The 17,117-nt window shown below is 45.4% G+C and overlaps 1 protein-coding gene across 1 annotated transcript in view; it reads left to right on the top strand.

Moving 5' to 3' along the window:
• Window positions 1-17,117, top strand: part of TTLL15 (tubulin tyrosine ligase-like 15) — a 71,815-nt gene that overhangs the window by 43,818 nt on the left and 10,880 nt on the right. Inside the window, exons 3-5 of the mRNA XM_069324560.1 lie at window positions 931-1,139; window positions 7,603-8,179; window positions 8,332-8,500. Of these exons, the coding sequence (XP_069180661.1) occupies window positions 956-1,139; window positions 7,603-8,179; window positions 8,332-8,500 (930 nt within the window). The 5' untranslated portion in view covers window positions 931-955. The remainder of the gene's footprint in view (window positions 1-930; window positions 1,140-7,602; window positions 8,180-8,331; window positions 8,501-17,117) is intronic.

The raw sequence follows: 17,117 nt of genomic DNA, 5'->3' as shown, positions 1-17,117 counted from the left end.
ACAAGATGCAATGATTTCAAGCTCAACAAACCACACTGTAGGACTGAAAACAGGAAGCAGTTCCATGCTTTTTCATCCACAGGGTTATAAATCTATGAAACTGCCTATCTGCCAAAGCTGTAAATATAAAATCTCTGAACTTTAAAATCCAGCTTGAAAAAGTCATCAGCAGAAATGGGGGTGGGGCCTTTGACAAGCTACTGGCTTCCTGTCCTCGTTGAGGCCACTAGAATGTTAGTGGCCGTCACGTAAAATCAGATGTATAAACCAATAACCACCACACCAAAAATAAATATCTCTTAAATATTCCTAGAGTTCGACTAAATCTGTGTAGATGCTCCATGCAAATAAAAGGACTCAGTGTATGGAACTCGCTCTCAAATGAATTTAAAAAAGTTGTCCAACTTAGACCTGTACCTTATTCAAAAGTAAAACCAAAAAGTGCCTAATTTCTTCCTCGTAGTTTCCCCATCTTGTATTACCCCACTCACCCAATTTAGTACATAAGATATTCAACTTCATCAATATAATCTATTCTTGCAATTTGTAATGTAATTTTTATGTTTAACTCAAATTCTGTTACCTTTATTGTTTAGCTTAAGGACCTGCCTTAAATGTTATGCATGTTAGTGGCTTTGCAAGAATGTTACTCAAACTCCATCGTATGTACTTTCTCAACCCAATGTACCTTCTTTTGTATATAAATAAAAAATAAATAAATCAATAGTCATCAATCTTTTCTGCTGCTCAATTAAAGTGAATTCATTAGAATTCACTTTAATTCTCATACCCCTTTCTCTCTCCTCTTTGTGAAATAATTATAACAAGTATTAAGTAGTAATACCATCTTTGACATCTGGTTTATTTTATTATATTTAAATATAATGCAGTGTATATCATTGCACTTATGCCAAATGATGGTCTTTGCAGGAATGGTGTAGTTGTGTGAGCAGTGATGGGCTTTCCTACAAGTGGCAGCATGGGTTCCGGGGTGACTGGCACACCCATATCAAGACGGCAGATGCGGTTCCTAGTGGCTGTTGTGGCTGTACTCACGTTTGGTACAGTACTCACAGCTCTCAATGTCTATGAACTACACAATCTGACCCGTGAACACTGGATCAAAGACCATGTCAATGGTTTGTATTTGGGATGGAGATTCAAGAAATTGTGTAGCTTTGGAGGTGAACGTGTGTAGATTGAAAAACGAGGTTGCATGTGTATAATGTAGATAAAAGTAGAAGAAAGTGACATAAGTTTGCTAACAAAGTATGGGGCCCAACATCAGGGAAGTATACATCATATTATCCAACCAGTATGTAGAATGCTAGACAAAATAACCCCCAAATGTGCCAGATTCCCCACTCAAAGGCATTACTGTATCTAATTTAGCGTATTCATACAATCTGCAATATAATTGAAGGCATATGCATTTATTGCAGTATTGTATACAGTGATCAACCTGCCAAATGATCAAATCATAAAGTAAGTGATTTAAAAATGCACCACATTAAAAAGAATAAAATTTGCATGCTCACCAACGTTTAGTGAGTTGTTCCATGTACAATCTTGGAATGAAGTCCAGGAGATAGTATTTGGGCTAATTTTTTGTTGTAAAATTCATTGAAAGTACTTGTTAACATCCACCATGTATTTATTAGGCTTTTACACCCCCCCTCAACTTCCTCCTCTCAAATACTTTATCACCATATTTTTACTCTCTTATTCAGTTGTTTTGTGCACTAGAATATGCAGTAAATTTGCATCGAACCTATCAAGTAAAGAAATTAAAAGGAGCAAGAGAGTACGACTAGATCAGCATACCTGTACACAAGTCTCACCCTTTAAAATGGCATTAGTTGAAATAAAAATTCAATCTCCAGGAAGAATCTAAGCAGTCCACATTGCAATAACTAAGACGAAACTGATAAGCATTATAGAGACTTAAGATATCCAAATAAGGTAACAGGTAATACGACAGGAAATAAATGGGTGAAGAAGACATAGCCCTCCTGATTCAGCACTGGAACTTTGAAGAAATAGGAATACCAGGGGGTAACCAACCAGCATGACTACGTATTAGGTGTGACAACAGTGGGGACTGTGAAGATAGTAGTAACAGTCATTTACATCCCAGCACTAAATACGAGGAAGGCCAAAGTAAGAATACAACAAATACAATGAAGCGTGCTTGAAGATGGTAGAAAAGATTCATATTGGCAATGAAAGCAAGATCGAAAATCCTAATATTTGGGACATTAACCACAGGGAAATAGACTGGAAAATGAAGGATCCTCACAGACAAACATTTCTAATGGTTGCATATCACAGTCAAAAAGGGGAAAAAAAAGGATCCACAACTACTCTTCACCTAATGTTTATCAAAGAGGAACTCTACAGATCAGCTTTTTATTGTGTGAATTGCAGTTGAAAAATTTATAGCAAAGGGGAGAAAGTTGTATACTGTATTTCTGGAGGGGTTGAACAGTGGCTGTTACTAACTGTATTGAGATAGCTCTACACATATGAGTCACATCAGCCCCAGGAGTCCTTAATAGCCTACCGGAGACCAGAGGCCAAAACCTGGCCCATCCTCATAGAGATGAAGGGAGCAGGGGATTCTAGGTCACCCTCACTGAAGAAACAAACTCCCCAGAAAGGTATTGAAGCAAAACAGTTGCAAGGTTCTCAGAAGGTAAACAATGCAGCAAATGACTACAAACAATCCACCCAGTAGTTAGGTTATACTACCCCTAGTTATTACAGTCCGCTGACAGATGGCATCACTGTGGAACCTATTGGCTCTCTACGTCAACAATTCTCTGTTCTTCTGATTTTAGACACGTCTGGCCTGCTCCTTGAGCTGCCAGCCCTTTGGATTCCAACTTTTCTAGATAAGTGTTGGCCATCCTTTGGACACTGTCCTGTAGGGGCCCATTTGATTATGTATTGTTTAATATTTTGTACTGTATTTGCTTCATGTGCATATGTTTAGAAGCCTCACTCTGTGTACTTTGGAAACTGTTCATCTTGAGCTGCATGTGCCTAAGGCAGTTCATCCCAAGGTGCTTGGTGATGTTACCCCCTGCCCTGAAAGGGTTGCTTCCCTGGTGTGTTTGGGTATTCATCCCATAGAGGCTGGTCTCCTTTGCAGGGTATTTCAACATGAGTAGTCCAAGGGTCTTTGATTCTTGTGTGAGACTTTGAGGTTAAGGGGCATTTTGTGGTTATTGTGAAAGGGGTGCACTTGAGTTCAAACAGAATGACGCTGACTCTCTTCACAGCCACGTTCATTTGTACTGTGTTTGGTGTTGGTTCTTTCAGTGAGCATCTCTAGTGCCTGGGTATTCTGCTTGCTCTTTGCCTTCAGGTCCTGGTAAACCCTGTAATTCTCTGGTGTGGTTATGGATTGGCCCACCGAGTCCACACTTGCAAGATGTGAGTGCTGGGATGTCTATTAATTTTGTTATATGCCGATGGTCATTCAGTGTCTCCTCATGGCACCTATTGGGTGGGTGATACCTTCTGCTTGGAGTCCTGTGATGTTGGGATTCAACCCGAAAAGCCCAAAAATTGTGGGACAAAGAGCTGGCAAAAGGGTCGGATGCTATGCCACAATGGTGTCAAAGGGGTGAAATGCAAAAGGGCTGGCACCAGCCCTGAATAGAACCAGACCTCTGTTATACATGATTGTGACATTTAGTTGAGTAGAAACCCTCCTCAGGTAATGCAATGGCCTGAAAACCTAACCCACCCAAAGATCTACCTCATCCAACAACAGGCAAAGTCCCTACCCAACCAGACCACCTTTGAAAGGAAAAAGCATCTTGAGCCAACAACACCTGATCAATCACGTGGTAAAAGAAAACCATCACCAAAAAAACTGAGACGCAACATCCTCGGAAAAGAGGAGTGGCGAAAATGGAGAGGCTGCCACAAGGGTAAGAGACTACACTGAATCTAAACAATGGGCCAGCATGACCTGCCGACATACAAGGCAGGGTGAATAAAAGGCCACCACTTCCTCATGAAGGAGGGGCAAACATCTTGGGCAAGACTACAGGGCTGGGACCTTAGGCTGCAAGACCTTCGCACCTGGAGTGGAGTCCAGCAAAGCCACATTCCAACGGAGATGCTCAGCAAGTGCCTCCACGAGAAACCAGGCATGTACAGTACAACCGCAGCCAAGTGTGAACGCACCATGTGGTCATCCACAATTAGAGCCCAAAAAGTGTAGGCAATTGCACACTTGCAGTTGCCTACACTTGCCCACATCCTTGGTAAGCTCTAGAGCAAACAGGTAGGACTGAAGTGGGGCAAGTCAAGCCTTGTTCAGAAACACTTGAAAGAGGGAGCTCACCTTCTGCCAATCAAGCACATGGAAGTGACAGAACCCTTGCCAAGATCCAAGGAAAGAAGAGGGTTGTCAGCACACCAGGATGAGCCCGAGACCTCAAACTATAAACAAAAAGGAGATAGCTCATAACTCAAAAGAGGCATGGTCCATCATAGAAAAGTGGTCCAAACATTGCAAGGGGTACAGAAGCAAATTTGCATGAACCGCCAAAGGCTCAGCACAGGAGGAAGGAAACCTCCAGAAAAATGACAAATCCAAGTCATCTAATAGAACCCGGAAATGAACCCGAAGGGTAGCAGCTGAACAATCCAACTCATACGTGGCAGGGGAATGAAAAATTATTCCCCTGCAACATAAGACCCTCCACAGAGGAAACAAAGAACTCATCAGGGCTGCAAGGCACCCAAAGGCACTCCTCATCCCTGGAAACCTGCCTCAGAGGACCTGGGGCAGAGCCAGAGTCCTCACCCAACACCTGAGACAGGAAGGTGTCCTTCCAAGGAGAAGGCTCTGGACAAGGATCGGTTATGAATGCATGTACCCCAAACCTCCGGTGGAACTGGAATGCTCAACTACCTCTACCGTCGATGCTGAAGGAACGAAGACTAGAAGAGGGGTGAACCACACCTGCAGGGGAAGGAAGAGGATGTGAAGACTGAGTTCAGATGGAGATCATTAACGCCTCCAACTCCGGGTCCCTATGTACCACAGGGGGCAACTTCCGGTCTTCCAGACAGTCAGTATGCTGTGAATACTTTACACGGGCAAACTTAGCCTGTAAAGTGGCAGCTGCCTGGAAAGCCTCCAATTAGGAGGTGGAATCCATCAAGGCTACCATCTCACCCAGTGAGAACACACCTCACATAACTCATGGTTGTAAACATCACCGACCTAAAAGGCAGCACGGTGACAAGCTAAAGACTGATTATCGTCAGGTAGTAATGATGATGAACACCCCTCAAACTTGCGAAACATGAGATCGAGCTTTCTGGGGCTGCTCCATAAGGACCATGACAAAGAATCCCTTGAAGGGGATTCCCAGGGCCAGAAAAAAAAACAAGTGGTTCCCCAGGCACAGGGAGTCACTTGTCTAACCACCCGACTGTGGGAGGCACCCATAGCATGCTGTGTAAACAAGCCCGCAAATCCACAATGTGCCCCAACACAACCAAAGAACACCCCCAAATCAAAGGCTCGGCAGAGGAAACAAGACCACTGAAGAGCCCAACACGAGGCAGTCATCCCAGGGGCCGGCCTCACAGACAAAAACCCTCGAACACACTAGAGAAGGTAACTCAGGCTTTGCAAAGGCAGCATGATTGGGCATGCAGGAAAGAAAACCCTGAGTACATGCAGCCCGAAATGGACAAAGAGTCAAGCCCACACATTGAGCTGGAATCAATACATGCACATGAAGCTATACTAAAATTGTAAACAATACACAGGACACAGGTCCCACAGGACAAACAAGTCCAAAGAAGGCCGACACTTAGCTTGAAGCTTTGGGGCTCGCATGACCAGAAGCACTGCAAATTGGTATAGTGACACCATCATCAGGAACAAAACTGACTTGAGTAATTGGCTGGGAGCTGGAGCTGGGCCACCTGGTGGTGGTAATCAGTGTTAATGAGTTTTGAGCTCATTTGAGTGAATCCCTTGTTCTATGCAACTTGTTTGTGGTAGTTGTTTGGTGGTTCTTGAAGCTTCATTTTCTGTCAACCCTCCAGTTGTCTGTAAAGCTGTGTTGGCTTTCTGGAAGCTTTTTATGGTGAGGTAGCAGATTGTCACCTGCTCTCTGCACCACTGTAAGGGGGCCAGGTTCTTTCCATAGTCCTCAATAGGCCAAACAATTAGTCATGGCTTATGTAACATTTTAGTGTAAATCTATCACAGGAAGATAGCTTCAGGGAGCCAGAGGGGCTCCTCCAGAAATTGGCCATAAACATTACCTTCAATGCTGGGTTTTTGCCAGCTGCTAGAGCCACAATGTGTGGGGCCTGCTGGGGTGTCTCCAGGGACCTTAAGTAAAGTTGGTATTTAATCCCTCCTCTAGTGCCATAGGTCCTGGGTCAGGAGTCTATCCCACAACTCATCTCGACTTAGCTGAACTTAAGGGTGGTCGAGTCTTACTCCTCATTTTGGTGGGTGTCCCGGTTATTCCTGGTCCACAAGTGGAATTCGATGAACCTATGGTACATTTTCAACTCACAGGATTGAACCACTCATTCATTGCCCAACCTTTTGCACTGACCTTTTATTTTAGCAGAATTCTGCCTGGTTTTGCTGGTGGGTTCCTGGATGGTATCCCTGAATCTCCGTGATGTATTTACTATTTGTTTGTTTGTATTTGTGCCTGTAGAATCGAGTTATTAGCTCTTGGACCCCTCTTTCTGACCAATCTATTTTTCCTCTATTAAGTCTACTACTACATATATTTCTATCTAACACATGCACACACATACACATCCCCAGGAAACATCCCAAAGCAGCTGTCTATCTCCCAGGTACCTATTTACTGCTAGGGGAACAAGTACATCAGGGTGAAAGAAACTCTGTCCATTTGTTTCTGCCTTGGCCGGGAATCAAACCCGGGGCTTTAGGACTACGACCCCTCGAGCGCTGTCCACTCAGCTGCAAGGCCCCATGTGACTGGCATGTCTTGATTCATCTGAGGTTCCATTCCGGTAAAGGTCACTTGTTGGCCTAGTGGAATCTGGATAAGCTGAAGAGGCATTATGTCCCTGACATTAGGAAACAAAACTGTGTTTAAATTTTTCAGACAGGGTCATTACTATCGTTATTCTTTTTTTATTGAATGTAGTCATATTTTTAATCCCACAACCTTTTGCTATATTTCCTCAGAATTATGGATTGTATATATATTTCTTGTAAACAATAGAATAACTTATGATAAGCAAATAGTTTTTCTGCCCGAAACGCTCTGCGTGTTAGTGGCTTTACAAGAATGTAAAAAAATCAATGCTATGTACTCTCATAAACACAATGTACCTTCTTTGGTGTGTGTGTGTGTGTGTGTGTGTGTGTGTGTATGAATATGTATGTATATGTATATATAGTAAATGTCTGTTTTTGATAGGATGAGCAAGTTCTTTATGAAAAAAATATCGAGCTATTGTGAAGGGCTTTGACCTTAAACAGAGCAGTATTATAAATTTAGCAACTATGATCTGACAATTTATATACAGTAGATTATATGTTTTGTAATTATCACTGTATTCTTGCAGGTGAGGCAGTGGCTGAGGCACGAGGGATGAGTCACTATTCACGACCAGTGGCATGGGTTCGTGGCTCTAACAAGGGTTCAGGGTACCTGACGCATGTCACAAATGTTTTCAAAAGACTAGGCTATGACCTGGCAGACGATGGAGATGACTGGGATGTTCTTTGGTCTCATAATTATCCCTTTAAGGAACTCAAACAGATGATGACCCATCTCAAACCCGACCAAAGAGTAAACCACTTTCCTGGTTCAGGCTTCATAACAAATAAAGTTAATCTTGCAGTTTCTGCACTGCCCTATGTTCCTAAAGCCTTCAGAATGCCAGCCGAGAAACCTCAACTCTTGGAATTTGCCAAGGAAAACCCTAATATAATGTTTGTACAGAAATCCAACAATCATCGGGGTATTAAAATTGAGAAACTGGATGCCTTGAATTTGGGAGTCGAGGGTTCTTTTGTTCAGGAATTTGTCCACAACCCACTCCTTATCGATGGGTACAAGTTTGACATTGGAGTATACACAATAATAACATCGGTACAGCCTCTTAGAGTGTATATATTTGAAGGAGATATACTTTATAGGTAAGTTATTCATGATGATAATGCATGTCAGTAGCTGTCTATTCTAGACTGCATGAAGCTTTTGTAAAGTGGAAAATTTATGACCATGAAATATTTCTATATACAGTCCTGTAATTCTGTGCAAATAAGAATTAAAATCAAATTCCTTTCAGATTTTGCCCAGAAAAGTACCATCCATTTGATCCCAATATCCCTGACAAATATGTCGTTGGGGATGATTATCTCCCAACATGGAAAGTTCCATCATTAAAGGAGTACTACAAAGATTTTGGCTTTGGTATGAAACGCTCATTTGATGCATGGTTACGAGCTCAGGATAAGGTAGGTATCAATTTGTTATGTAGGGATTCTTTATCCTATGCCAGCTGGAATAATTAAATACATTACCTCCCAGGTGCAAAAAAAAAAAAACAATGTTTTTTAAATGGTAAAATGTTATATAAGCATTTAAAAAATAGTTTAGAAATTCTCATTAAAATAGTGTTGGTTTGGCATGTTTGTAAAGTCCTGCTTAGAAAACTGTTACATTATTGCCATCACTGCATGCATCTGCTATGGGGACCCATCTGCTATATCCCACTGCTATGGGACTAATAGAATAAGAACCCAGCAATGTGATGTTATAGTGGCCAGAATACGCCTGGGATATAGATGTATCTGGCAGCTTTCTCAAAACCCAAATGTCGAGTACACAATGTGTCAACTTTGTGAAAGAGAAAATATGCACTCTCTTGAACATTATGTTGTAGAATGTCCCATATTGACTGACTTTTGCCCTCCTGGGCTAAGGTATGCTGAACTGTGTAATTACTATATGAGTACTGGAACACTTGATGATATATTGGACTTGTACCCAAGATTAACCATGTAATGCATCAATTATACAATGTATGTATGTATGTATGTGATGTAACTATATAACCTGAGCTTGTAAAAGCACTTTAATCACCTTCAGTGATTAAGTGCTTAATTGCACACTAGTTTCTCTATCAGCTATCTCACCCTGTCAGAGTAAAAGAGACAAATGTATGTGAATGCATGTGTGTGTGTGTGTATATATGTATGTATATATGTATGTATATATGTATATGTACATATGTATGTGTGTGTGTATGTATATGTATGTGTATAAAGTATATATGGAATCTGATCAGAATTACATTTCACCTTTGTAAATGCACATTAATGACACTATGTAAAAGACACATCGAACACTTTATGTAGGGCATACGTAAATCTGTGTATCTATATATTTACGTATGTAGGTTAGCTTAGCATTTTAAAAGCACCGAATCACCTTCTGTGGTTGATTGTTCAATAAACCCCTGAACTATATGTTTAACACATCTCTAACCCTGTCCATGGAGGACAGAAGAAAATGTATATATGCTGGTTAGCATTGTAAATGTGTGGCCACGTCTGTGGTAGAAAATAATAATAATAAAAAAAAAACTTCATGCATCCATTAGGGTGCACTTGTATACGTGTTAACAGGGGCAGATTGGGAGCCCAAAATGGACTGGGCAAACACCTAAAGTTGGCCCATAAACCCTTAAAAGCGACTATAGCAAAATAATCATTCCTGTCTATGCGCAGAAAATAAAATAATTTGAAAAATAATTTTTCATTATAGAATTTGTATGCAAAAATGTAAGAAAAACATGATAACAAATGAATTTTTCCCATTTTACTGGTAGAGGCTTTTTAGCTTTGATGTCCATAGAGTTTGGAAAGGATGTTGGGAGGAAGAAGGATGGGGCGGTGAAATTCTTGGAAGAGGATTTGGGTGTGTAGAGAGGAGGCATGAAAGTTTGGTGGCCTGTCCACTGCAGGTCGGCATATGTTTTTAGTCTTGGCTTGGGGCTTGAGATCTTCTTAAGAGGCAGGAGGCTAGTGGTGAGGTGGTTAGGTATTGTCCTGGTTCAGATGAGGTCTTCTGTCTGGCTTGGAGGAGGCGTCTTTCCTAGGTACTGTGAAAGGTTGTGTGGTGGCTGTGGTCTGGAATCTGTCAACACACAGTGCCCAAATTGCTGACACTGAGGTACATCAGATACTGCTCCTGTGTTCTCCTCTCCTGTGTTCTCTTTTGTGTTCTCCTCTCCTGTGTTCTCTTTTGTGTTCTCCTCTCCTGTGTTCTCTTTTGTGTTCTCCTCTCCTATGTACCTCCTCTATGTTCTCCTCCTCTATGTTCTCCTCCTCTATGTTCTCCTCTAATATGTTCTCCTCTAATATGTTCTCCTCTAATATGTTCTCCTCTCCTATGTTCTCCTCTCCTATGTTCTCCTCTCCTATGTTCTCCTCTCCTACGTTCTCCTCTCCTACGTTCTCCTCTCCTGTGTTCTTCTCAGATGTTTATCTGATTGTTTATCATTTATGTCTCTTTATTAACAAGAGTATGTGTGTGTTGAATAATTTTATAAATTGCATAGTTCACATAACACATGATAATGCTTCAATTGATGATTGGTTTACCTGGCCATCAATATGTCACCATGGATGACGATAGGCTCCTAGTACATGTAACGCATGATAATGGTTTAATTGATGATTGGCTTACCTCATTACAACCATATGGAATTGTGAAAACCAGAAGAACATTATTGGTATACATATCATTTAATTATGATGGAATTTTATACGATGACAATGACTTCATTGACATAGTAATGTAACCATGAAATGACAGCAGGATTCATTTTTCTTAGTCAAAGTAAACTCTATTACATCCACAGAGCTATTATATCCTTATTTGCATTATACATGTAAAACTCAGACTATAATTGTATAAATTGTCGTATGACAATAACTGCATTACCCCATGAATCAACATATGGTTGATTCCCTTAGATAACCGCTGTCTAAGGGTTAATGTAGCCTATGGTTCTGACGAGTGCAGTGAGTCCATTCAGCGGACATTTTGATGCCATATGACCCCCCTCCCCGCTCAGCTTGTTGTTGCCGTGAGGGGGGCTTAGTGGGCGGCTGCCGGAGTGTGATGCTCCTTGGGACAGTCCTCTGTCCTTTTCTAGCCTTGTGCTCCTGCTGCCGTCCTCTCCAATTCTGCTGAGCACCTTTTCCTTTTCCTTCTGTTTCGTTTTTCTCCCCCCCTATTCTCCTATCTGCTTGCCGTTTCCGCCCGACTTTTTGCTTGTTCTGGTTCTTCCCTTGGACTTCTTCTATTTTGACGCCCGGGTGCTGGAGGAGGCATACTCTTGCACCCGTAGAACTGTAGTACCCGACGTCGAGAGCGAGGGGAACCTTTTATTGTCAATTCCCCTTTCGTCACTGAACCCGATCTCGACGGACTGTCGGTTCTTAAGGTGGCGTTTGTGGGGCGTATACTCATGACACACCCCTAGGAGGCCCCGGCAAGATCGGCGATAGCTTCTTGTTGGGTGTCCTGCCTCTAATTGTGGCTCCATGGTGGGTGTGGGGGCACATTCGTGAATGAATTTTCCTGTTCGTAATGATGATAACCCCTGTTTTGACTGTTTCTGCTTTACCTTCTCAGGCTCGTGGGGTGGGCGACCAAGCCCCCGAGTTGGTCCGTGTTGGAAGACCGGGCTCTGTAGCCTCCGCTGCATTGGGCCCCGACCTTGCTCCTTCTTTGGCCTCTCTGACTCCTTCCCCTGGCTCCCCTCCCTCCTCTGTGGTTGGGTCGAGCCCCAAGCCCCCAGTGGTGACTACCTCGTCCCCTGGCGCGGCTCCATCTCTAGTTGTAACTACTGCGCCTTTTAACCCCTCTCTCTCTGGGGGTTCTCACCGCCGTCTTCGTCACGGCCGCCCTCGCTCGATTCCTTCCAGTTCTGCTACCTATCAAGCCTTGTTTGGTCCCGCTTCGTGGGCCAAATATTTTTATCTCCTCCGTCTTGATTCTGCGCCTCCTGACGATTTCTCCCTCCATCGACATCTCGTTGATTCCGTGGATGCCTCCATTACTTTCAACCCCACTCGTCTCGGTACACGTGTCGTTGCTGCTCCTTCTTAGGATGCTGCTTCCCGCTTGGCTGCCTTATCCTGCCTTGGCGAGACCCCTGTTCGGGTCTCGAAGAACGCTCAGTTGAATGCCAGTGTTGGCACTATTCTGCTCCCGCCCCATGTTGCGACCGGTGTTCAGGACCTGCGCGACTGCCACGACGATATTCGACATATCCTTGCTGCCCAGGGCCATTCTATTCTCCAGGTGGACACGTTTACTCGTCCCCCTCGTGGTAGTCGCCATCAACCCCTCCGGGTTGTGAAGATTACCTTTGATGGTAGGACCCTTCCACCCTCTGTCATTCTTGCTGGTGCCAGGTGCTCTGTCCAGGAGTACATTCCTTCTCCTCGGCTCTGTAACAAGTGCTGGAGGTTTGGGCATGGTGCCCTCCGCTGCTCCGGGACTGTCTCTCTCTGTCCTTTGTGTGGTGGCGAAGGTCACTCTAAGTCGGAGTGCACTTCTCCCCAGGCTCGTTGCCTCAACTGCGGTGAGGCCCATCCTACCTTCTCCCGTGCGTGTGTCCATTACAAGCTTGAGGCAGCCGTCCTCAACTTGAAGCATCGGGAGCGTTTATCTCTGAGGCGAGACGCCAGGTTCGCCGGCTCCCGCCTTATGCTAATATCTCTTATGCTCGCGTGTTGCGCTCTTCCTCTCCTCGTCCTTCCCGCCTTCCTCAGACTCACAACCGTTTCCGGGCCTTGGACCCTGATACGCCCACTGCCCCCTCCTCTGTTCCTTTGGGATCTCTCCCGAAGGATCCACCTCCTGGTCCTCTGTCTGGGGTTCCCCTTCTTTCTACCCGGTCTGTCTTGTCTCCTGTGTCTTCTTCCTCGTCTCCCTCCGTTCCTCCTTCCCCTCCGTCTCTTGACTCTCCCCGCCGCCTGTCGGTGCGGGATGATGTCCATCGCTCTCCAAACGGCCGTCATGTGTGCTCTCGTTCAGCTTCTCCTGTTGAGACGCTAGAATCCGTTGCCCAGTACGTGGTTGCTGGGACACATTGTCTCTTTAAGTCAGAAGCGTAAGCCTGGCTCCTCTCCTTCCTCCTCCCCGGCGGGTAAGAAGGTTTCGCTTTCTTCCTCGGCCCCTACTTCTGCCTCTCTCACTCCTTCCCTTCCCATTTCGGTGGTTGCGCCCCCTGTTCCTGCTATGGAGGTTTCTTTAGCCCCCGCTTCCCTCTCGGTTGCTGCCCTTGCTGAGGTGCGCTCCCCTCTTTCTACCCCCCCCTCTTCTTGCTGCTGTCCTTGACTGCTCCTCTTCGTTGTCTCCTCTTCCTCCTCCGGACCCCGCCCGCCCACCTCTGATCTGTTCTCCCGTTTCCTTCCCTCCATCTTTGCTCAGTTTACCCATGCCCCCTAACCCTGACTTTGCTGACCCTGATCCCTACCCTGATATTCTTTAACGTGCTCTGTTGCTCTTTCGCCTTTGTTTCTTCCTTGTTCTCTGTTTTTGTCCTTTCTCTTCTCGTCGTTGTCCATTCTTCAATGGAACGTTCGAGGTTATTACGCCAATTTCCTCGAACGCCAACTTCTGATTTCGTGGTTTTCACCCCTTTGTGTCTGTCTCCAGGAGCCGATGCTTGGTGCTCGTCCTGGTCGTTTTCGTGGCTATTCCTTTCTCTTCCCCCCCCCCCAGTTGTTGCTGGGGCTTCTAATTCTTCTGCTCTCTTGATTCGTGCTGATGTTCCCTTTGTTCCTTTACTTCTTCCTTCGCCTCTCCATTGTTCTGCTGCTCGTATCTTTGTGGGGAAATGGTACACAGTTTGTTCCATTTATCTCCCCCCGAGTGTCCCGCTTTCTCTTCCTGATTTGAAACACCTCCTAGACTCCTTGCCGGAGCCTGTGCTCCTGCTGGGTGACTTCAATTTTGTCGTCGTTCTCTTTGGGGTGACGTTCTAACGAATACCCGGGGTCGCCTTCTTGAGCCGTTTCTCCTCTCTTCTTCCCTGTCTCTTCTGAATTCTGGTGAGCCCACTCATTTGGACTCTCGGACTCGCACCCTTTCTTGTCTTGATCTTTCTCTCTGCTCTTCTTCTCTTTACTTAGATTTCACGTGGCAGGTTCTTGATGACCTCCATGGAAGTGATCATTTCCCCATCCTTGTTTCCTTTTTCTCTTTTCGCCCTTCCCTCTCTTTCCCTAGGTGGCAGTTTGCTAAGGCGGACTGGACCCTATTTACCCTCAGTGCTGCTCTCTCTGACCTCTCCCTTCTGCCTCTCTCTCGCGCTCTCCTCCTTTTTCATGACACTGTCTTCAACGCTGCCCTCCGCTCTATTCCTCGCTCTTCTTCTCGTGGTCCACGGAAGTACGTTCCCTGGTGGAATGCGGACTGTGCTCGGGCTGTCCGCTGTAAGCGTGCAGCCTGGAAGAGGCACCGCCGTTGGCAGACGACCGATTCTTTTCTTTTCTTTCGGAAAGCGAGTGCGGTGGCCCGTAGGGCCATCCGTACGGCTAAACGTGAATGTTGGACATCTTATGTCTCAACAATTACGTCTGAAACTCCTCTGGCCCAGATCTGGAAGCGTATCCGCAAGATAGCGGGTAAGTTCGTTCCCGATGTTTCACTGGTCCTTCACCTCCATGATACTCTTGTGGTGGACCCGTTGCAGGTCGCTTCCGTACTGGGTTTCCACTTTTCTTCTGTTAGCTCTGGTCTTCATCTTCCCCAATCTTTCCTTCTTCGTAAACCTGTCCTTGAGTCTCGTCCTTTAGATTTCTGCACTCGTCTTCAGCTTCCCTATAATGATCCTTTCTCTCTCTCTGAACTTCGTTCTGCCCTGGCCCTCTGCAGTTCTACGGCGGCGGGCTCCGATGGTATTCATTGAGATGCTTCGCCATCTCCCTCCGTGCACGTCTCAGTATTTAGTGAGTCTGTATAATCGGATCTGGGAGTCGTCGTCAGTCCCTGAGGACTGGCTCGATGCCGTTGTCCTCCCTGTTCGCAAACCAAGGTCTCTGGGTACTTCCCTAAGGATTTTCGCCCTATTGCCCTCACAAGTTGTCTGCAAACTCTTTGAACGTATGGTTAACGTTCGTCTGATGTGGTTCCTGGAACACCATCAACTCCTCTCCCCTTCTCAATTTGGTTTCCGCAAGTGCCGCAGCACGACAGATGTCCTGGTGAACTTGGAGGTCTATATTCGTACTGCTTTTGCTGCGAAGACCTCCGTTGTTGCCGTCCTTTTTGACCTGGAAAAGGCTTATGACACCACTTGGCGATATCATATTCTATCTCAACTTCATTCTTTTGGCCTTCGTGGTCATCTCCCTCTCTTTCTCCGCAGCTTCCTCTCTCGTCGTTCCTTTCGGGTGCGCCTTGGTACCGCTCTCTCTGCCTCTTTTCAGCAATACGAAGGTGTGCCCCAGGGTAGTGTTCTGAGCACTACTCTTTTTCTGGTTGCCCTCAATGGTCTTCTTTCCTCTCTTCCTTCTGGTGTCTTCTCCGCTCTCTATGTCGATGATCTTACCCTTTGCTGTCAGGGTGATGATTCGCTTCTCCTTCAGCGCCGGCTTCAACTTGCAATTGATGCCGTGTCGTCTTGGGCCACCGATCATGGCTTCAAGCTCTCTACTTCTAAGACTTGTGCCATGACTTTTACGCAGAAACGGGTCGTTCTTCGTCCCTCTTTGTCACTTTATGGTCATCCCCTTGAATACAAAGATTTCGCGAAGCTTTTGGGGTTATTCCTTGACACTCGTTTGTCTTGGTCTCCCCATATCTCTTACCTCCGTGTTGAGTGCTCTAAGGCCCTTACCCTCCTTCGGGTCTTGTCCCATACTTCTTGGGGGGCAGATAGGCGCACTCTCCTTGCTTTACATTTCTCTCTCGTCCTGTCTAAGCTCGATTATGGTTGCCCTGCTTACTCGTCTGCTTCTCCTTCTACTCTTCGCCGTCTTGATGCTTTGCACCATACTGGGTTGCGCCTCAGTTCTGGTGCCTTTCGTTCGACTCCTGTCCTTAGCTTGTATGTTGACACCGGCTTCCTGTCTCTCCAGGACCGCCGTGATCGCTACTGTCTTCGCTATCTTGCGCGGTCCTTACAACATCCTTCCTCTCGCCTCTGTCGTGCTTTAACTTTTACCCCTCCTGCAGTTCCTGTTCCTCTTCACCACCTCCCTCTTTCTGTCCGGTTATCTTGCCTCCAGGATTCTCTTTCCGTTCGTATTTCTAATGTTTCTCCTCGTGTTGTTCCTTCTTTGCCCCCATGGAGAGTCCCTCTTCCGCGGTTTTATACTTCCTTGACCCGTATCACTAAAGCTTTTACCCTCCTACGGTTCTAAAACGCCTTTTCCTTGAGTACTTTTCTTCTCACTCCCGCTCCGTTTCTGTCTTCACCGATGGGTCTAAGTCTGCAGACGGTGTTGGCTACTCTGTTGTTTTTCCTGATCGCACTTATATGTGTTGCTTACCTCCGGAGACTAGCATCTTTACAGCGGAACTTTATGCTATTCCCTATGCTCTTCGTCTCCTGCTTTCTCGTTGTCAGTCTTCCTTTGTAGTTGTTGTTGACTCTCGTAGTGCCCTCATGGCTCTCGGGTCCTTTAATCCGGTTCATCCAGTAGTTGTCGAGATCCAGCATTGGCTGTTTCTTGTTCACAGTAAATTTAAGTCGGTTGAGTTTTGTTGGGTTCCCAGCCATATTGGCGTGTCTTTAAATGAGCGTGCGGATGCTGCCGCTAAGGAAGCTGTCCGCTCTTGTCCCATCTCTCGTAAAGGCATTCCGTATTCCGACTTTTACCCGGTTATCCATTCCTCAGTCCTTACCCGTTGGCAGGCTTCTTGGTTGTCTGTTACTGGTAACAAGCTACGTACTCTTATATGTTGTGTTTCCTCGTGGCCGTCCTCCTTCCACCGTAACCGGCGGTGGGAAACGGCTCTGGCGAGGTTGCGTATTGGCCATACTCGCTTAACCCATGGTCACTTGATGGAGCGCCGCCCTGCTCCTTATTGTCCTAGTTGCAT

Source organism: Procambarus clarkii, chromosome 2 (assembly GCF_040958095.1).
Source record: "Procambarus clarkii isolate CNS0578487 chromosome 2, FALCON_Pclarkii_2.0, whole genome shotgun sequence".
NCBI lineage: Eukaryota > Metazoa > Arthropoda > Malacostraca > Decapoda > Cambaridae > Procambarus > Procambarus clarkii.
This window is presented reverse-complemented; position numbering and strand designations above follow the sequence as displayed.